At 46.3% G+C, this 19,196-nt stretch overlaps 1 protein-coding gene across 3 annotated transcripts in view; it reads right to left on the bottom strand.

The window, feature by feature from the left end:
• The window catches only part of LOC142243409 (ATP synthase subunit C lysine N-methyltransferase-like), a 104,260-nt gene that overhangs the window by 41,499 nt on the left and 43,565 nt on the right, over positions 1-19,196 (bottom strand). For 2 of the 3 annotated variants that reach the window (XM_075315319.1, XM_075315318.1), the window contains exon 2: positions 16,546-16,841. In XM_075315319.1, the coding sequence (XP_075171434.1) occupies positions 16,546-16,841 (296 nt within the window). The remainder of the gene's footprint in view (positions 1-16,545; positions 16,842-19,196) is intronic. The other variant, XM_075315320.1, reaches the window with a different exon arrangement.

The following is a 19,196-nucleotide window of genomic DNA, read 5'->3' on the forward strand; positions in this document are numbered from 1 at the left end:
TAACCATGTGTGGTCACGTGACTCTGCTAGTATCAGAAATACATATACATCCCACATATGCACGAGATTAAAGAAGTTGTCCAGTTACCAAAACGGATTTTTTTTTTCTGATAAATCTAATATGTGCCCCTCAACACATCTATTATGTTTTTTCAGCAAAATTACCTTTTATTGTGCACTAGCAGCACATGCTCATTGCTGGCTCCAGCTCTGATGGGGTTAATCTCTCCTCTGACTTCCTGTGTTCAGTTCCTACAAGTCCCAGGGCGGTGTCTAGCTTATCAACACACCCACTGTGTGTAACACCCCCTCAGCTCTCCACCCAAAGCCTCCTCCCTGCCTCTTCCCTGTGTGGATGCACTGAGAGAAATCACACAGACACACAGAGACAGCAGCAGCTCTCAGCTCTGCACAACCAGGGGAAGAAAGTGTGTGTGTGTGTGTGTGTGTGTGTGTACAGAAATTATGATTATTAGCCGGCGCAACATGTGAAAAAAAATAAATGGGGAAAAAAAAGTGACGTGTGATGAGATTGCTTTTTTCCTCTTGCCTAGTCTGTGTGTCGTCCGTATCATCCGCAAACCCGCATATGACCGGATCCTGTCTGTGGATTAAATGAGCAGCGCATGCAACCGTTATTTTACCGGATCCTTCTGCAGCGGGACACAGAATTTATCGGCCGGCACTGGAGTCAGCTGACTGCTGATCTCACAGCCCGCACACGCTGCAATGGCTGCAGGTGGCTCATTCACATCACCGTTCCGTTTGTCCTGGTCAGTTTCTGTTTTTTTGCGGCCCTACAGACAGGACCATCTTTTCAATGTCTTTTGTGTAGGATCGGATGGTACACGGTAGCACTTCCATGTGCATCCGATCCTACAAAAAAAAAAACAAAAAAAACACACATCGGATGCCGTATGTCCGCTCCGTTATTATGGAACATGTCCTATTCTGTTCCGTAATAACGAACCGTGACTCAATACAAGTCAATGGGTCCGCAAAATTCCCGGAAGCAACACGGAAGCACTTCCATGTGACTTCCGTTGGGGTGCCCATGCAGTCAGTGTCCCGCTCCAGCCCCAGCCCCGCGGCTGCCCGCTCAGCAGTGTCAGCAGCCGCGGGGATGACAAGCGCTACCGTCAAGAGGTTAGTAAGTTCATTACCTACGGTGATGAAGTCCTGCCCTCCTGACGTCAGCGGTCGTCACTGCCTTCTATGCCCGCCGCTTGTCACATCACCTCTCGCTGTCGACCCGAGACTGTGACTAGTGGTGACGTCACGGGCCGCTCGCGATACTTTGTTTGTGAGGGCGGCGGTCATTGAACTCTGTGACAGCGCTGCTGTCAGGAGTTCAGCGATCATCGCAGGTAATATACCTCGCTAACCTCCTGATAGCAGCACTAGTCATGCCCTGCAGTGACCTGGGCTGGCTTATTGATGTTAGCTCAGGTCACTGCACGGTTCTCCCAGCAAATAGGGAACATCTGTTCTTCATTGACTGGGACATTGACTATGGTATGGATCATCGTGGGACCCCCTTGTATTACACCAGACCTGGATTTGTTTTTCTTTCTAATAAATTGGTGAAAGAGGAAATGTGTTGGGGAGTGTTTTTTCAAATAAAAATGTGTTTGTTGTCTATTTTTTTTTTTATTATTACTGCCTGGGTTGGTGATATCGGGTATCTGATACACGCCTGACATCACTAACTCCAGGGCTTGATGCCAGGTGACATTACACATCTGGTATTAACCCCATATATTACCCCGTTTGCCACCACACCAGGGCAACGGGATGAGCTGGCGCGAAGCACCAGGACTGGCACATCTAATGGATGCGCTACTTCTGGAGCGGCTGCAGCCTAAAAAGGCTGGGGAGTGTCCAATAACGGTGAACCTCCCTAGTCTGAGAATACCAGACCACAGCTGTCCGCTTTACCTTGGCTGGTGATCCAATTTCGGGGGACCCCGTGTTTTTTGTTTTAAATTATTTAGTTAATTTAAAATAACAGCGTGGGGTGCCCTCTGTTTTGGATTACCAGCCAACGTGAAGCTGCCAGCTGTGGTTTGCAGGCTGCAGCCGTTTGCTTTACACTAGCTGGCTACAAAGGATAGGGGGACCGCATGTCATTTTTTTTTTATTTATTTATTTTTTGGCTAAATACAAGGCTAAGCACCTTAGTGCCACATGAAAGTCACAAAAGGGTGCCAGCTTAGAATATGCAGGGGGGTAGGACATTATATATATATGTCTTTCTTATCTATCTATCTATCCAGCCCTCTATTCATTCATTCATCCCTCTATCCCTCTGTCTCTATATCTATCTATCCATCTCTATATCTACTCATCTATTTATCTTTCTTGCTGCTTCCGTTTTTTGCGGTCCGCAAAAAAAACGGAAGGCACGCAGATGTCACACGGATGCCACTAGGATGCATCCGTGAAAAAAAAAGGAACGTTTTTTGTGGCCCGCAAAAACGGAACGGTCATGTGAATGTAGCCTTAACAGCAGTCACTGCCTGCTGCCGATCACATGTGACCGTGTGCGGGCTGTGTGTGCGGGCTGTGTGTACAGGAGTTCAGCTGAGTTCAGATCAGCTGACTCAAGTGTCGGCCGATCAGGCTGGGGCCACACGGGGATTACTGCGATCCCCTCGCATTACACTCGGCTCACGCTCAGTACAGCAGAGCTGAGTGTCATGCGTGTGTCCCTGCGACTGATGTCCGACTGTGCGAGCAGACCTCAGCTGCGGGGGGCGGTCTGCCACTCGAGGGGTGGGCCAGCACTGAGGAGGGGTGGGAGGGAATTATCTCCCTCTCTCCTCCGTAGTCCACCGATGTACCGCAAGAGCAGTGCGATTTTTCTCTCACCACATACACTTGAATGGGTAAAAGAGAGTCTTGCATTACAATTGCAGCATGCTGCGATTGTTTTCTCGGTCCAATTAGGGCTGAGAAAATAATTGCTCATGTGCGCTGACACACAGACTAATATTGGCCCGAGTGGAATGCGATGTTTTATTGCACTCCACTCGCACTGTTTTTCTCGCCATGTGGCTTAGACCTTACTTGTTCTATGTCCCCCTGCATCCATTGCAGCGTGTGCAGGCTGGAGTTCAGCTGCGTTCAGATCAGCTGACTCCAGTGCTGGACTGAACTCCGCTGACCTCACAGCCCGTACACGCTGCAATGGATGCAGGGGGACACAGAACAAGTAATCGGCCGACACTGGAGTCATCTGATTACTTGGGATGAATTGAGCAGTAAAATGCTCTGGTGCTAGATGGGGAAAAGCCCATGTCGATTTTTTTTTTAAAATGTCATTAAAAATTAAAAAAAAAAAAAAAAAAAACAAAAAAAAAACAACATTGTTTGTGGGCTCCCGCTGCATTTTCTATTGCTAAGGGTAACCCAAGCAGCTACTGGCTGCTAACCCCCGCTGCTTGGTGTTACTTTCACTGGCAATAGAAATCCAGGGAACCTTTTTTTTTTTCTATAAAAGGTTTTTGCCTAAAAACTTTTTTAAAAAAATGACGTGGGCTTCGCCGAATTTTTGTATGCTAGCCAGGTACAGCAGGCAGCTACGGGCTGCCCCCAACCCCCAGCTCCCTAATTGTACCCGGCTGAGAACCAAAAATATAGAGAAGCCCTTTTTTTTTTTTATTTCATCAATTTCATGAAATAATTAAAAAAAAAAAAAATGACGTGGGCTTCGCCGAATTTTTGAGTCCAGCCAGGTACAACTAGGGCAGCTGGGGATTGGAATCCGCAGTGCAGGGTGCCCAAACTTTCTGGGCCCTCCGCTGCGAATTGCAGTCCACAGCCGCCCCAGAAAATGGCGCTTTCATAGAAGTGCCATCTTCTGGCGCTGTATCCAACTCTTCCAGTGGCCCTGGTGGCAGGTGGCACGCTGGGTAATAAGGGGTTAATACCAGCTATGTTTTACCAGCTGGTATAAAGCCCGAGATTCTTAATGTCAGGCCAAGTTTGACCTGGCCATTAAGAATCTCCAATAAAGGGTTTAAAAAAAAAAAAAAAAAAAAAAAAAAAAAAAAAAAGACATCACACAGAGAAAAATACTTTATTAGAAATAAATACACAGACACAGTAGGGACTCCATGTTTATTACTCCCTCTCCCCCCTCCACGATGGAGAGATTTCTGTACTGACCATGCCAGGAGAGAGCGAGGGGGGGGGGAGGGAGAAGAGAGCGAGGGGGGGGGGGGAGGGAGAAGAGAGCGAGGGGGGGGGGGGGGGGGAGAAGAGAGCGAGGGGGGGGGGGGGGAGGGAGAAGAGAGCGAGGGGGGGGGGGGGAGGGAGAAGAGAGCGAGGGGGGGGGAGGGAGAAGAGGGCGAGGGGGGGGGGAGGGAGAAGAGAGCGAGGGGGGGGGAGGGAGAAGAGAGCGAGGTGGGGGGGGAGGGAGAAGAGAGCGAGGGGGGGGAAAGAGAGCGAGGGGGGGGGGGGAAAGAGAGCGAGGGGGGGGAAAGAGAGCGAGGGGGGGGGAAAGAGAGCGAGGGGGGGGGGGAAAGAGAGCGAGGGGGGGGGGGGAAAGAGAGCGAGGGGGGGGAAAGAGAGCGAGGGGGGGGGAAAGAGAGCGAGGGGGGGGGAAAGAGAGCGAGGGGGGGGAAAGAGAGCGAGGGGGGGGAAAGAGAGCGAGGGGGGGGAAAGAGAGCGAGGGGGGGGGAAAGAGAGCGAGGGGGGGGGAAAGAGAGCGAGGGGGGGGGAAAGAGAGCGAGGGGGGGGGAAAGAGAGCGAGGGGGGGAAAGAGAGCGAGGGGGGGGAAAGAGAGCGAGGGGGGGAAAGAGAGCGAGGGGGGGAAAGAGAGCGAGGGGGGGAAAGAGAGCGAGGGGGGGAAAGAGAGCGAGGGGGGGAAAGAGAGCGAGGGGGGAAAGAGCGAGGCGGAAAGAGAGCGAGGGGGGAAGAGAGCGAGGGGGAGAAAGAGAGCGAGGGGGGGAAAGAGAGCGAGGGGGGGAAAGAGAGCGAGGGGGGAAAGAGCGAGGCGGAAAGAGAGCGAGGGGGGAAGAGAGCGAGGGGGAGAAAGAGAGCGAGGGGGGGGGGGGGGGAGAAGAGAGCGAGGGGGGGGGGGGAGGGAGAAGAGAGCGAGGGGGGGGGGGGGAGGGAGAAGAGGGCGAGGGGGGGGGGAGGGAGAAGAGGGCGAGGGGGGGGAGGGAGAAGAGGGCGAGGGGGGGGGAGGGAGAAGAGGGCGAGGGGGGGGGAGGGAGAAGAGGGCGAGGGGGGGGGGGGAGAAGAGAGCGAGGGGGGGGGAGGGAGAAGAGAGCGAGGTGGGGGGGGGAGGGAGAAGAGAGCGAGGGGGGGGGGGGAGGGAGAAGAGAGCGAGGGGGGGGAGGGAGAAGAGGGCGAGGGGGGGGGGGAGGGAGAAGAGGGCGAGGGGGGGGGGGGAGAAGAGAGCGAGGGGGGGGGGAGGGAGAAGAGAGCGAGGTGGGGGGGGGAGGGAGAAGAGAGCGAGGGGGGGGGGAGGGAGAAGAGAGCGAGGGGGGGGGGGGGAGGGAGAAGAGAGCGAGGGGGGGGGGGAGGGAGAAGAGGGCGAGGGGGGGGGGGAGGGAGAAGAGGGCGAGGGGGGGGGGGGGAGAAGAGAGCGAGGGGGGGGGAGGGAGAAGAGAGCGAGGTGGGGGGGGAGGGAGAAGAGAGCGAGGTGGGGGGGGAGGGAGAAGAGAGCGAGGGGGGGGGGGAGGGAGAAGAGAGCGAGGGGGGGGGGAGGGAGAAGAGGGCGAGGGGGGGGGAGGGAGAAGAGGGCGAGGGGGGGGGGGGGGGGAGAAGAGAGCGAGGGGGGGGGGAGGGAGAAGAGAGCGAGGGGGGGGGGAGGGAGAAGAGAGCGAGGGGGGGGGGGAGGGAGAAGAGAGCGAGGGGGGGGGGGAGGGAGAAGAGGGCGAGGGGGGGGGGAGGGAGAAGAGGGCGAGGGGGGGGGGGGGGGAGAAGAGAGCGAGGTGGGGGGGGAGGGAGAAGAGAGCGAGGTGGGGGGGGAGGGAGAAGAGAGCGAGGGGGGGGGGGGGAGGGAGAAGAGAGCGAGGGGGGGGGGAGGGAGAAGAGAGCGAGGGGGGGGAAAGAGAGCGAGGGGGGGGAAAGAGAGCGAGGGGGGGGGGAAAGAGAGCGAGGGGGGGGGAAAGAGAGCGAGGGGGGGGGAAAGAGAGCGAGGGGGGGGGAAAGAGAGCGAGGGGGGGGGAAAGAGAGCGAGGGGGGGGGAAAGAGAGCGAGGGGGGGGGAAAGAGAGCGAGGGGGGGGGGGGAAAGAGAGCGAGGGGGGGGGGGGGAAAGAGAGCGAGGGGGGGGGGAGGGAGAAGAGAGCGAGGGGGGGGGGAAAGAGAGCGAGGGGGGGGGAAAGAGAGCGAGGGGGGGGAAAGAGAGCGAGGGGGGGGGGAAAGAGAGCGAGGGGGGGGGAAAGAGAGCGAGGGGGGGGGAAAGAGAGCGAGGGGGGGGAAAGAGAGCGAGGGGGGGGGGAAAGAGAGCGAGGGGGGGGGGAAAGAGAGCGAGGGGGGGGGGAAAGAGAGCGAGGGGGGGGGGAAAGAGAGCGAGGGGGGGGGGAAAGAGAGCGAGGGGGGGGGAAAGAGAGCGAGGGGGGGGGAAAGAGAGCGAGGGGGGGGGAAAGAGAGCGAGGGAAAAGAGAGCGAGGGAAAAGAGAGCGAGGGAAAAGAGAGCGAGGGAAAAGAGAGCGAGGGAAAAGAGAGCGAGGGAAAAGAGAGCGAGGGAAAAGAGAGCGAGGGAAAAGAGAGCGAGGGAAAAGAGAGCGAGGGAAAAGAGAGCGAGGGAAAAGAGAGCGAGGGAAAAGAGAGCGAGGGAAAAGAGAGCGAGGGAAAAGAGAGCGAGGGAAAAGAGAGCGAGGGAAAAGAGAGCGAGGGAAAAGAGAGCGAGGGAAAAGAGAGCGAGGGAAAAGAGAGCGAGGGAAAAGAGAGCGAGGGAAAAGAGAGCGAGGGAAAAGAGAGCGAGGGAAAAGAGAGCGAGGGAAAAGAGAGCGAGGGAAAAGAGAGCGAGGGAAAAGAGAGCGAGGGAAAAGAGAGCGAGGGAAAAGAGCGAGGGAAAAGAGAGCGAGGGAAAAGAGAGCGAGGGAAAAGAGAGCGAGGGAAAAGAGAGCGAGGGAAAAGAGAGCGAGGGAAAAGAGAGCGAGGGAAAAGAGCGAGGGAAAAGAGAGCGAGGGAAAAGAGAGCGAGGGAAAAGAGAGCGAGGGAAAAGAGAGCGAGGGAAAAGAGAGCGAGGGAAAAGAGAGCGAGGGAAAAGAGAGCGAGGGAAAAGAGAGCGAGGGAAAAGAGAGCGAGGGAAAAGAGAGCGAGGGAAAAGAGAGCGAGGGAAAAGAGAGCGAGGGAAAAGAGAGCGAGGGAAAAGAGAGCGAGGGAAAAGAGAGCGAGGGAAAAGAGAGCGAGGGAAAAGAGAGCGAGGGAAAAGAGAGAGAGCGAGGGAAAAGAGGGGGGAGAGGAGAGGGGGATAAGAGGGGGGCAGAGAAGAGGGGGAAGAGAGGCGGGGGGAAGAGGGGGGAAGAGGGGAGGACACACCTTCTCATTCAAAGAGTTTTCTTAATTTTGATGACTCTGAAAATTGTAGATTCACATTGAAGGCATCAAAGCTATGAAGTAACACATGTGGAATGAAATACTTAAAGTGTGAAACAACTGAAAATATGTCTTATATTCTAAGTTTTTCAAAGTAGCCACCTTTTACTTTGATTACTGCTTTGCACATTCTTAACATTCTCTTGATGAGTTTCAAGAGGTAGTCACCAGAAATGGTCTTCCAACAGTCTTGAAGGAGTTCCCAGAGATGCTTAGCACTTGTTGGCCCTTTTGCCTTCACTCTGCAGTCCAGCTCACCCCAAACCATCTCGATTGGGTTCAGGTCTGGTGTAGCACCCCATCACTCTCCTTCTTAGTCAAATAGCCCTTACACAGCCTGGAGGTGTGTTTGGGGTCAATGTGCTGTTGAAAAATAAATGATGGTCCAACTAAACACAAACTGGATGGAATAGCATGCCGCTGCAAGATGCTGTGGTAGCCATGCTGGTTCAGTATGACTTCAATTTTGAATAAATCCCCAACAGTGTCACCAGCAAAGCACCCCCACACAATCACACCTCCTCATCCATGCTTCACAGTGGGAACTAGGCATGTAGAGTCCATCCATTTACCTTTTCTGCGTTGCACAAAGACACGGTGATTGGATCCAAAGAGCTCAAATTTGGACTTATCAGACCAAAGCACAGATTTCCACTGGTCTAATGTCTATTCCTTGTGTTCTTTAACCCAAACAAGTCTCTTCTGCTTGTTGCCTGTTATTAGTAGTGGTTTCCTAGCAGCTATTTTGCCATAAAGGCCTGCTACACAAAAAGTCTCCTCTTAACAGTTGTTCTAGAGATGTGTCTGCTGCTAGAACTCCGTGTGGCATTGACCTGATCTCTAATCTGAGCTGCTGTTAACCTGCAATTTCTGAGGCTGGTGACTCGGATAAACTTATCCTCTGCAGCAGAGGCGACTCTTGGTCTTTCTTTCCTTGGGCGGTCCTCATGTGAGCCAGCTTCTTTGTAGCGTTTGATGGTTTTTGCCACTGCACTTGGGGACACTTTCAAAGTTTTCCCAATTTTTTGGACTGACTGACCTTCATTTCTTAAAGTAATGATAACCACTCATTTTTCCTTACTTAGCTGCTTTTTTCTTGCCATAACACAAATTCTAACAGGTTATTCAGTAGGACTATCAGCTGTGTATCCACCAGACTTCTGCACAACACAACTGATGGTCCCAATTCCATTTATAAGGAAAGAAATCCCACTTATTAAACCTGACAGGGCACACCTGTGAAGTGAAAACCATTTCTGGTGACTACTTCTTGAAGCTCATCAAGAGAATGCCAAGAGTGTGAAAAGCAGTAATCAAAGCAAAAGGTGGCTACTTTGAAGAACCTAGAATATAAGACATATTTTCAGTTGTTTCACACTTTTTTGTTTAGTATTTCATTCCACATGTGTTAATTCATAGTTTTGATGCCTTCAATGTGAATGTACAATTTTCAGAGTCATGAAAATAAAGAAAACTCTTTGAATGAGGTGTGTCCAAACTTTTGGTCTGTACTAATATATTATATATATATATAATATATATATATAATATATATATATATTATATATATTTATATATATACACACATACATATATACACATACATATACACATACATACATACATGTCTAATTCTGTCTGTCACTGAGATCCCACGTTGCTGATTGGTTGCGGCTGGCGTAACCAATCAGCGACAGGCCCAGTCCCGCCTCCCCGGCATGTCCCGCCCACCTCTGTTCAGCTGCCTACGGATTGGATGTGGGTGTTGCTGAGGGAGTGGTGCGGGCAGGCCCCTTACATACCCGACTGCGGCCTTAGCAGCGTGACAGACTGTCACAGAACCTGTGTTAGAGAGCAAATGGAGGGGAGAGGGGAAAATTAGCTAATGCAGGGGAAAATAATGATTGCGGCGTGATGGCACGATGTGTGTGGGCAGTGGTGGGTGCTGACGCCGGCCCTGCGTAGTTCACTCATGTTTAACAAGTGTGATGTAATTGAGTCACGTTTACTGGACAAGTTCTGTCACTCACAGTGCCACGTAGTTCTTTCACGTTTAAGTTCTATGAACAATAATATTTAATGATACTGTATATATTTTACCCTGTATATTCATTGCATTATTCTTAAATCTTCATAAATAAACTACATACATATTCTAGAATACTCAATGCGCTAGAATCGGGCCACCATCTAGTCTACATATAAAAAAAAAATGTATACATACATTTTTTTTTTTCTAAAAGTCCATGTATTATGGGGAAACAAACAATTAATCCCAAGTGTAATAGTAGATAAACGTCCATAGAATCCCCTTCGTGGGGATTGTCTCCGTAGAAGATATGTTCATAGTATGAGAAAGAAGACCACAGGGAACCCCAATCCCCTATGGTTCTTTGCTCCTTACCGGATTTTAAAACTGTACTTCGTATTCCTTGTTCATACTGTTGAGTTCCAGGGTATTCATGGTATGGATCCAGTACATCTCCCTCTCCTTCAGTCTCTTTATTCTATTCCCCCTCTTTGTGGTTGAGGGATATGATTAATCACTTGAAATCTAAGTTGACATACGTTAGATCCATGTGCCTCAAAATGAGCTGGTATGGGTAGCATCGTATGCTTACACCGAATAGTGGATTTATGTTGGCTGATGCGGTCCCGGATATGTTGGGTGGTTTCACAAACATATCCGAAAACGCATGGGTACTTAATGGGGTAAATAATTTGTGGAGTCACATGTATATAAGTTCTTAATTTTAAATCTCTTGCCCGTTCGTGGGTGAAAAAAATGCATCGCCCTTAATGACATGAGAACACTGTAGGCAACCCCAACAAGGGTACGCACCCCTCTTCACCAGAGTCAATGTTCTCTGTACTAATGTGGCTATAATGCTCCCCACTTCTGACTTCACCGTTTTGTCCCTGAGATTTGGTGACTTCTTATTGAACATTAAGGAGATCCATGTTAAATTCCGGGATTTTTGGGTAAGAATTACGGAGCACCGCCCAGTGACGTCTAATGTCCTGATTTATTAGATTGGAAAAAGGATGGTAAGTTGAGACAAATGTGACCTCTTGGTAGGTGGGTTTGTCTAGTTCTCACTATTTTTGCATTTTCAAGTACACGTGTTGGATATTCTAGGTTATGAAATTTATCATCCATCTCCCTGTGTCTGGTCTCTCTAGTTGGAGGATCAGAGACCAGGGTGGATAAAAATCAATGTTTTTTTTTAAAAAAATAAAAAAAAAAAAAAAAAAAAAAAAAATAAAAAAAAAGAAAATCGGATTTTTTTTATTTAAATCGGATTTTTTTTATTTAAATCGGATTTTTTTCAATAAACTGCTTTTTGAGGAAAATATTTTACCATCCAAAGGTTCTTCCATCATGAGATAAAGATGAGTTGTTTAACTCAGTAGAATAAAGGCTGTATATGTGTAACATTCACAATGCCATGCTCTTCCAGAGGTTTCTGTAGGATTAGTGGGCAGTTTCTCTCCTATATTATCACAGACGCTCGCTTTACTTACGCAGTTCTCAAAACTGAATTTGACTCCGCAGAGATCCCAGCCTCTTCTTCACGGCAAAAATATTACAACATGAACAGAGTTGAGAAAAAGACCTTAATCCTATTGTTCTACAAACCTATGAATACAGAATCAACCCCTTCAGTGCCAAGTCCAAGAAGTTAGACAATAGGTTTGATTGTTTGGAGTGGAATAGATCTGCACAACACAAGAAGAATGTGAATCTAAGTGTGATGAGGAGGAAGGGCAAGCAGACAAGAAAATGAAAGTGAAACTTTGAGCACAATACTGCAGCATAGCCACAGACAGACAAGTCTGGATCTGTTTGTGTGTACGATCTGAGGTTTATTACATTCTTTCCTTATAATGGCAGCAGGTTGTAAAAGAGACCCAGTTTGGGAATATTTTAATGAAGCTCCTTCGCCTATCGGTAAGGCAGGCATGCGTGCAAAATGCAAATGATGCAACAAAGAGATGCAAGGCCTGGTGGCGCGAATGAGGCAACATCATGAGAAGTGCGGTGATGAAGATGACCAAAGAAACACTTCTGAACAGGCAGGATCTTCAGGTTGGTAAACATTTTTATTGAATCCTATTTCTAAAGACTGAACTGTCATGTGTGAGAAAAATTATATTTCTTATTATTACTGCATGTTACTGTCATTTGGTACAGTTATGAAGAAAAACAAATATTCCTTTTTGGGCAGGGGCAGTGATGTGTTGTGTACAATAAGCAGAAATTGTATAATAAACAATAAAATAACAGCATTGACTTTTTTGTTTAGGGGAATTCATGGATTCTGGAAACTATCCACCTCCAAGATCACCATCATCCTGTTCTACAGTTTCATAGTTATCCATCCAGGATAGTGCTTCATTAGCAGCAGCATCATCATCAGACACCCACAGCCACATATCACCATCACCCAAAAGGAAGAAAAAACCTTTACCTCCTGGAACCACCATAGATAGGTTTGTGATAAGAACTAGCAGATTAGAAAAAGAGATGATTGATGAAAAAATTGCCCAGTTTATTTATGCAACGAACTCTTATTTCCGTCTGACTGAGAACCCACATTTCATTAATATGGTTCAGTCACTGAGACCAGGATACAGTCCACCCAGCAGAGCTGATGTTGCAGGGAAACTGCTGGATCAAGTGACAGAGAAATGGAGCAATGTGCAACAGCTCTGGAGGGTAAAATTGTTAACCTAAGTATTGATGGGTGGAGTAATGTCCACAATGATCCTATTGTATGTGCTTGTATAACAACAGAAGAAGGTAAAGTCTTCCTTGCACAAACAACTGATACGTCAGGAAATGCACACACAGCAGAATACTTAAAAGAAGTGGCAGTAAAAGCTATAACGACATGTGAACAAAAATTCAAATGTCTAGTACGCAGTTTGGTCACTGACAATGCTGCAAACGTATCCAAGATGAGAAGAGATTTAGAAGAGCAGGGAGGGAATACAAAGCTGCTAATAACATATGGTTGCAGTGCTCATTTGCTGCACCTCTTAGCCAAAGACTTAAGTGTTCCAGAAATAAAGGCTAATGTTGTTGAAATTGCTAAATACTTCCGTAATAATCATTTTGCTGCAGCAGCTCTGAAAAGGATGGGTGGAACCAAGCTAACGCTCCCACAAGATGTTAGATGGAACTCTGTGGTGGACTGTTTTGAGCAGTATATAAAAAACTGGCCTATTCTGATGACACTTTGTGAAGAAAATCAAGATAAAATAGATGGCACTGTCACGGCCAAAATCCTCAACATTGGGCTTAAGAGAAATGTTGAACATATGCTGAGCTTCCTGAAACCCATCTCTCAAGCTTTAACCCCTTCAGCCCCGGGGCACTTTCCGTTTTTGCGTTTTTGTTTTTTGCTCCCCTTCTTCCGAGAGCCGTACCTTTTTTATTTTTCCGTCAATCTTGCCATATGAGGGCTTGTTTTTTTGCGGGACAAGTTGTACTTTTAAATGAAACCATAAGTTTTACCATATGGTGTACTGGAAAGCAGCAAAAAAATTCCAAGTGTGGAAAAATTGCAAAAAAAGTGTGATGGCACAATAGTTTTTGGGATGTTTTATTCACGGTGTTCACTATATGGTAAAACTGATGTGTGGGTATGATACCTGAGGTCGGTGCGAGTTTGTAGACACCAAACATGTATAGGTTTACTTGTATCTAAGGGGTTAAAAAAAATTCACAAGTTTGTCCAATAAAAGTGGCGCACGTTTTGCGCCATTTTCCAAAACACGTAGCGTTTTTATTTTTTGGGATCTATGGCTCAGTGACGGCTTATTTTTTGCGTCTCGAGCTGACGTTTCTAATGGTAGCATTTTTGCGCAGATGCTACGTCTTGATCGCCTGTTATTGCATTTTGCGTAAAACTTGCGGCGACCAAAAAACGTAATTTTGGCGTTTGGTAAACGGCCTAGTGGCAAAAAAATTCCAATCAGATTAATTGATTTTATATTTTGATACATCGGGCATTTCTGAACGCGGCGATACCAAATGTGTATATTTATTTATTTTTTAACCCTTTAATTTTCAATGGGGGGAAAGGGGGGTGATTTGAACTTTTAGGTTTTTTGTTTTTTTTTTAATTTTTTAAAACTTTTTTTTTACTTTTTTTATTTTATTTTACTAGTCCCCCTAGGGGCTATAGCGATCAGCAATCCGATTGCTGATCGCCATCTGCTGATGACAGCTATACCGCTGTAAACAGCAGAAATAGTCACTTTCTTTCTTCCTCTGCTCCGTGCCGAGGAAGAATGAAAGTGAAACTTCTTAGCACCAGGCGTCATCACATGACCCTGTGCTACGATGGCAACCACCGAACGTCACGTGATCACTCACATGACGTCCGGAGGGGGCGGCGGTAAGAAAAAAAAGATGGCCGCGCGCATATAGATCTCGCTGCCAGACTTTGGCAGCGAGATCTAAGGGGTTAATGTTCCGGGTGGAATGCGATTCCACTCGGAACATGTAGGCACACATGTCAGCTGTTGAAAACAGCCGATATGTGTGCCGATCCACGCCGCCTGCCCGCGGCAGGGGGCGGGGATTACCGGGACACGATCCATGACGGAAAGATCCGTCCATGGTCGTGAAGGGGTTACACAAAATACAGAAAAATAGCTGTTTTATTGCGGATGCTGTTGAAATTTGGAAGGAACTGAGTGAACACTTAAAAACGGAACTACACATGGACAGAATTAAATTACAAGCAGTAAACAAACAAATGGGACAAGCACTGACTCCAGCTCATTTTTTGGCAAATATTGTCAATATCCAATATCAGGGTCAAAACCTAAGTGCTGAGGAAGAGGAGTTAGCTATGACATGGGTATCTATCCAGCAATCATCCATCTTTAATGCCAACTATAATAAACTTCAGAGCTCAGGGGGAACCATTCAAGAAATATATGTTTGCTGAAGATATTTTAAGGAAGGTCACACCAGTAAACTGGTGGAAGTCACTTAAGCGCTTGGATTTAGAGACTGTTCAAGTAATGATTTCACTTTTGACAGCAGTAGCTTCTTCTGCAGGCGTTGAAAGAATATTCTCTTCCTTTGGACTCATTCATTCTAAATTGAGAAATCGGTTGGGACCCAATAAAGCAGGAAAGCTTGTTTTTCTTTTCCAGATTATGAATAGGAACAAAGAAGAAGATGATGATGAAGATGACGACAAGTGAGCTACAGAGGACAGCAGGGACAGTAGTATTTAAGTTTTTCATGTGTCGGCTAGGCTGACAGTCTAAGTTTCTTAAAATATATATATATTTTGTTTAGCCAAATTAGTTAACAAACATGGATGTTTGTTTAAGCAAATAACTTATGCTGTAATGTTGTTATTGTTTCAGTTGAATAAATCTATTTAAATTGTTATTAAGGTCAGGATTATTTTTCTCCTTCCTAAGTACAACAGAACAGTGGTGTCCAAATATGAACTATCTGAAAAAGTGAAAAACATGAAAATGGAATATGCATAACTGCTATGAATAATAGGAATATAAGAAATGTTTAGCCATTGTTTTGATCAATGCAAAAGAGCCCAAAAACCAACGCCAAGGTAATCTCTATTTTTGGGGTCCCTAGCCTATATGTAATCTCACCTGCAGTTAAAAAACTTGCTCTGTATGGGAAGCAAAGGACCAAACTATATATGTGAAGTGAAACAAATGGCTATGGGTGGGGCATTGTTGTGTGCAACTCTTTATCCTATTGTATCCTTTTTATCTGACGGTGGATTTCTCAGGACTGTACGCTAAACCATCTATTCACCATTAAATTAAGTTGCCTGATGAATCCTCCACCGGTTTCCAGTGGTACCAGTAGGTCACAGTGAGTTTATTGCCATTTGGTATGGCGTATATTGCATTTTTATTTTGACCCATGGCTGAGTACATTTATAACCCTTTGGTGTTTCACTAAACAAGCCTCTCTATTGTTCCACAATTTGTGTTTCTTGTAAACCCTGATATATGCAGTTTTGTAGACTGACAAGTGGAGTAGCACCTTATTATTATTTTTTTACTTTTGAGCACTTTGACAGAAGTGGTTTATGCTGCTAGCTGCTTTTCATTGTAATCACTTTATGCACTAGACGATCGCCTTTATATCTATTTATATCTATTTATGTGGGTGCAGATATTTCTGCTTTAGTCCATTATTAATCCCAGGTAAGATTGAGAATTATTGCTAATGTACCTGTAATATTCTATTGCAGGTATATTTTGTGCTGCTTAATGAGGAGATATATTTCAGCAACAGGAGTCCCAATTAAATTGCACTCTTATATTTAGGCCTAAGCCACACGGCATGAAAATCGGTGCGAGTGGAGTGCGATAAAAAAAAATAAATAAAATTGCATTCCACTCGGACCAGTTAGCCTATGTCCCAACACCTATGAGCGATTATTTTCTCAGCCCTAATCGGACCGAGAAAACAATCGCAGCATGCTGTGACTATAATGCGATCCTATTTTCTCTCGCACCCATTCAAGTCTATGGGGCAAGAGAAAAATTGCAAGTACACCAATGTACCACAAGTGCAGGGCAAGAATCGCAATAGCCGGCTACGGAGGAGAGAGGGAGATAAATCCCTCCCTACCCTCCTTAGCGCCGGCCCACCCCTCTGCAGCACCAGCCCGCCCTTCCCCGCAGCTGAGGTCCGCTCGCACGATTGGACCTCAGTTGCAGGGACACTCGCATGACACTCTGCTTTGCTGTACTGCCAGCGTGAGCCGAGTGTCATGCGAGGGGATCGCAGTAAGCCCCATGTGGCCCCAGCCTTACACTCAGAACAATCATTAACAAGCCATTAATGTGTAACAGCCAAATTACTTATCAGAATTGTCATTGAAGAAGGAGCACCTGCCCCCCAAGCAACCAGGAAGTAAACAGTTTGCTTAGCTCTGTGATGCTCAAGGGACAACCTTAAAATTAATACTTACAATACGTCCATCACCACTACCAATGTCAACGAAAGTTCCACTTCTAAACTTTAGCATTTTCAATATATTTTCCATCTGAACTTCTGTTGCAGGCACAAAAGGAAGGCAAATCTTTCTTAAAGCTGGAGACACAAACGGAGTAGCAACAGCATATAAAGATAACAGTGTACCTCCCATAATACCAGTCGCAACCAGTCCCCATCTTTTGTTTTTCACAGTTCCACTGTTATATTTCAAAGATATGTCTTCTTCTGCAATGTTTCCATTTGGAATTAAACTGGGCATCACTAGAAAATCTGTAAGGTAATACAGAGATGCATTAATGACAACAGATCTACAGAAACACATTCATATATCCAAAAAGTCAGCTTTCAAAATAGCTGCTAAAAAAATAAACTTTTTACAAAGTAACCAATGAATGTAAAGCAAATATATTTACAAGAAATATGACTTTCAGACTGGAAATTAAATCACTTCAGTACGATTAAGAGCACACCATAAAATGAAAACACTTTATACTCCCCTCCCAGAGCAGCACCGTTCCTTTAGGCCCCTTTCACACGTCAGTGATTCTGGTACGTTTGTGCTTTTTTTTTTTATATGTACCAGAATTACTGACATACGCAGACCCATTATAATAAATGAGTCTGCTCACACATCAGTGATTTTTCACTGAACTTGTCTCCGTTCAGCACGCACGCGTGGCCGTGATTCTGCACGGAGACAAGTCAGTTTTTTTCTAGCATCACTGATGACCCATGGACCACACTATGGTGTGATCCGTGTGTGATCAGTGAAACACCAGAAAATCACGGACATATTAAATATTTTCAACCTACCTTGCCTGCGATTCCCTGTGCAGCCTCTGTTCTCGGCAGCTCCTGCCTGGCTCATGAATATTCATGAGGGGCAGGAAAACCCAACCAGGAAGTAGCTGCACAGAGCGGTGGGCGGACGCTGCAGAGCTGAGGAGATCAGCACCATGGACAGCAGGAGCGAAGGCAGGTGAGTAATGTCCATATGCAATCACGGATCACGGATTGCACATGGACAACCCACGTGTGCCACGAATAACGGAACACAGAGGGACATGTGCGCTTTTTACACGTCCGTGAAGAACGTCTGTGTTTTTCACTGACGACGTGTGAAACGGGCCTTAAAATCAGTGTGCTGTCTCCTAATCAACTGCAGTCTTTACCATGCAGTATGATGAAGTAGTGAAGGGCTGCAGCCAATAAGTGAATTCTAATGGGCTGCAGTGGTCATGTCACAATGTCACCTGACCAGCCAGAAGACACAGGTGAGGATCAAGTATTTTTATTTTATGGGAACTAAAAAAATTATATTGAATACGACAGTCAGCAATTTAGTAAAATGAAAATACTTTATTCGATAGGTCAATATGAATACAGTGATAATGAATTTATAGTGCTCAGCATAAAATGAGTATCCACCATTTGAAAAGTAAGAAAAAAAAAAATCTTACTTTATATAACAACAATTTCCTAAATTTTGACATATTAATCTCTTTTTTCATGTTCTGGATTAAAAAAATGTAACACTGTGGAACAATTTTAAATATTTTTTTTTTTTTTATTTGATTTTTCTGCTGATTTACATTAAAGAAAAACTTAAGTTCCATTATAAGACAAAATTGGAGACCAAAGTGGTAGGAGCCCACAATAGGTCAACAGCAACTCATATTATCATAGTAAAACCAAAGGAAAACCATGAGCAGAAATTGCTGAAAAATAAACAAATTTTATTTTCAAATATTATTCAAAGGTCATTAAAGTAAGTAAGTAAAGTAAAGTAAGCATTAGAAAATATACAAGACATGATACAAAGAGGATGGGAAATGATGTAAGATATAAATATAGTGTAGGTCAACCTCAAGAGTAAAACAGTACAATTTAATAATACAAGGTCTCAAACAATGTATATTCCAAGTGGCAAGGAGGAATTTACCTTTGAAAAAGAGTAAATTAAACTCAACAGGAAAGATAGTAAGCTCAGGACCGTATGGAAGGTAAAGGCAGACTGAAAAGCACCAGTAGGGTTAATATTGCAAATATAATTGCTTAAATCACAGATACCGTATCAGAACATAAATCAACGGCAAATGATGCTAAACAATCTGAATTAAATATCCATACATATTAAAGGTTCCAATATGTATAAAAACCCTAATAGTAGGAAAGGAAAGATTCCACCAGAAAAAATTATTAAGAAAATGCACAAAGGAGCATTATAAAGAGTAACAGAAGTTGAGGCGCACAAAAGAGGCTGATTAGATTAATATTACCGTTTTGAGAGGGTGGCCAAACACGCCTGACGTACGTTTCTCGGCTTTCGGCCATAAAACCAGCCGCTTCATGAAAGGGAAGGTAAGGAGTGATGCACACTTCCCACGGTGCACCTTTTAAATGTGTCCCCCAGCAACAATAGGCTACAGTGGAACATTATTCAAGTGTCCGGATATAACAGCGCATGTGCGGGCACGTCAGCCAACCCCGATGAAGTTGCAGCGGCAGTCAATGTGCCCAGGCGCATGCGCAGAAACCAAAATGCGTGACAAGGCATCCGCGCACGCGCAGACACAATGTAAGACCCCGCAGCGCGGCACTGGGAACGAGCGCACAACCACAGGA

Source organism: Anomaloglossus baeobatrachus, chromosome 6, assembly GCF_048569485.1.
Source record: "Anomaloglossus baeobatrachus isolate aAnoBae1 chromosome 6, aAnoBae1.hap1, whole genome shotgun sequence".
Taxonomy (NCBI): domain Eukaryota; kingdom Metazoa; phylum Chordata; class Amphibia; order Anura; family Aromobatidae; genus Anomaloglossus; species Anomaloglossus baeobatrachus.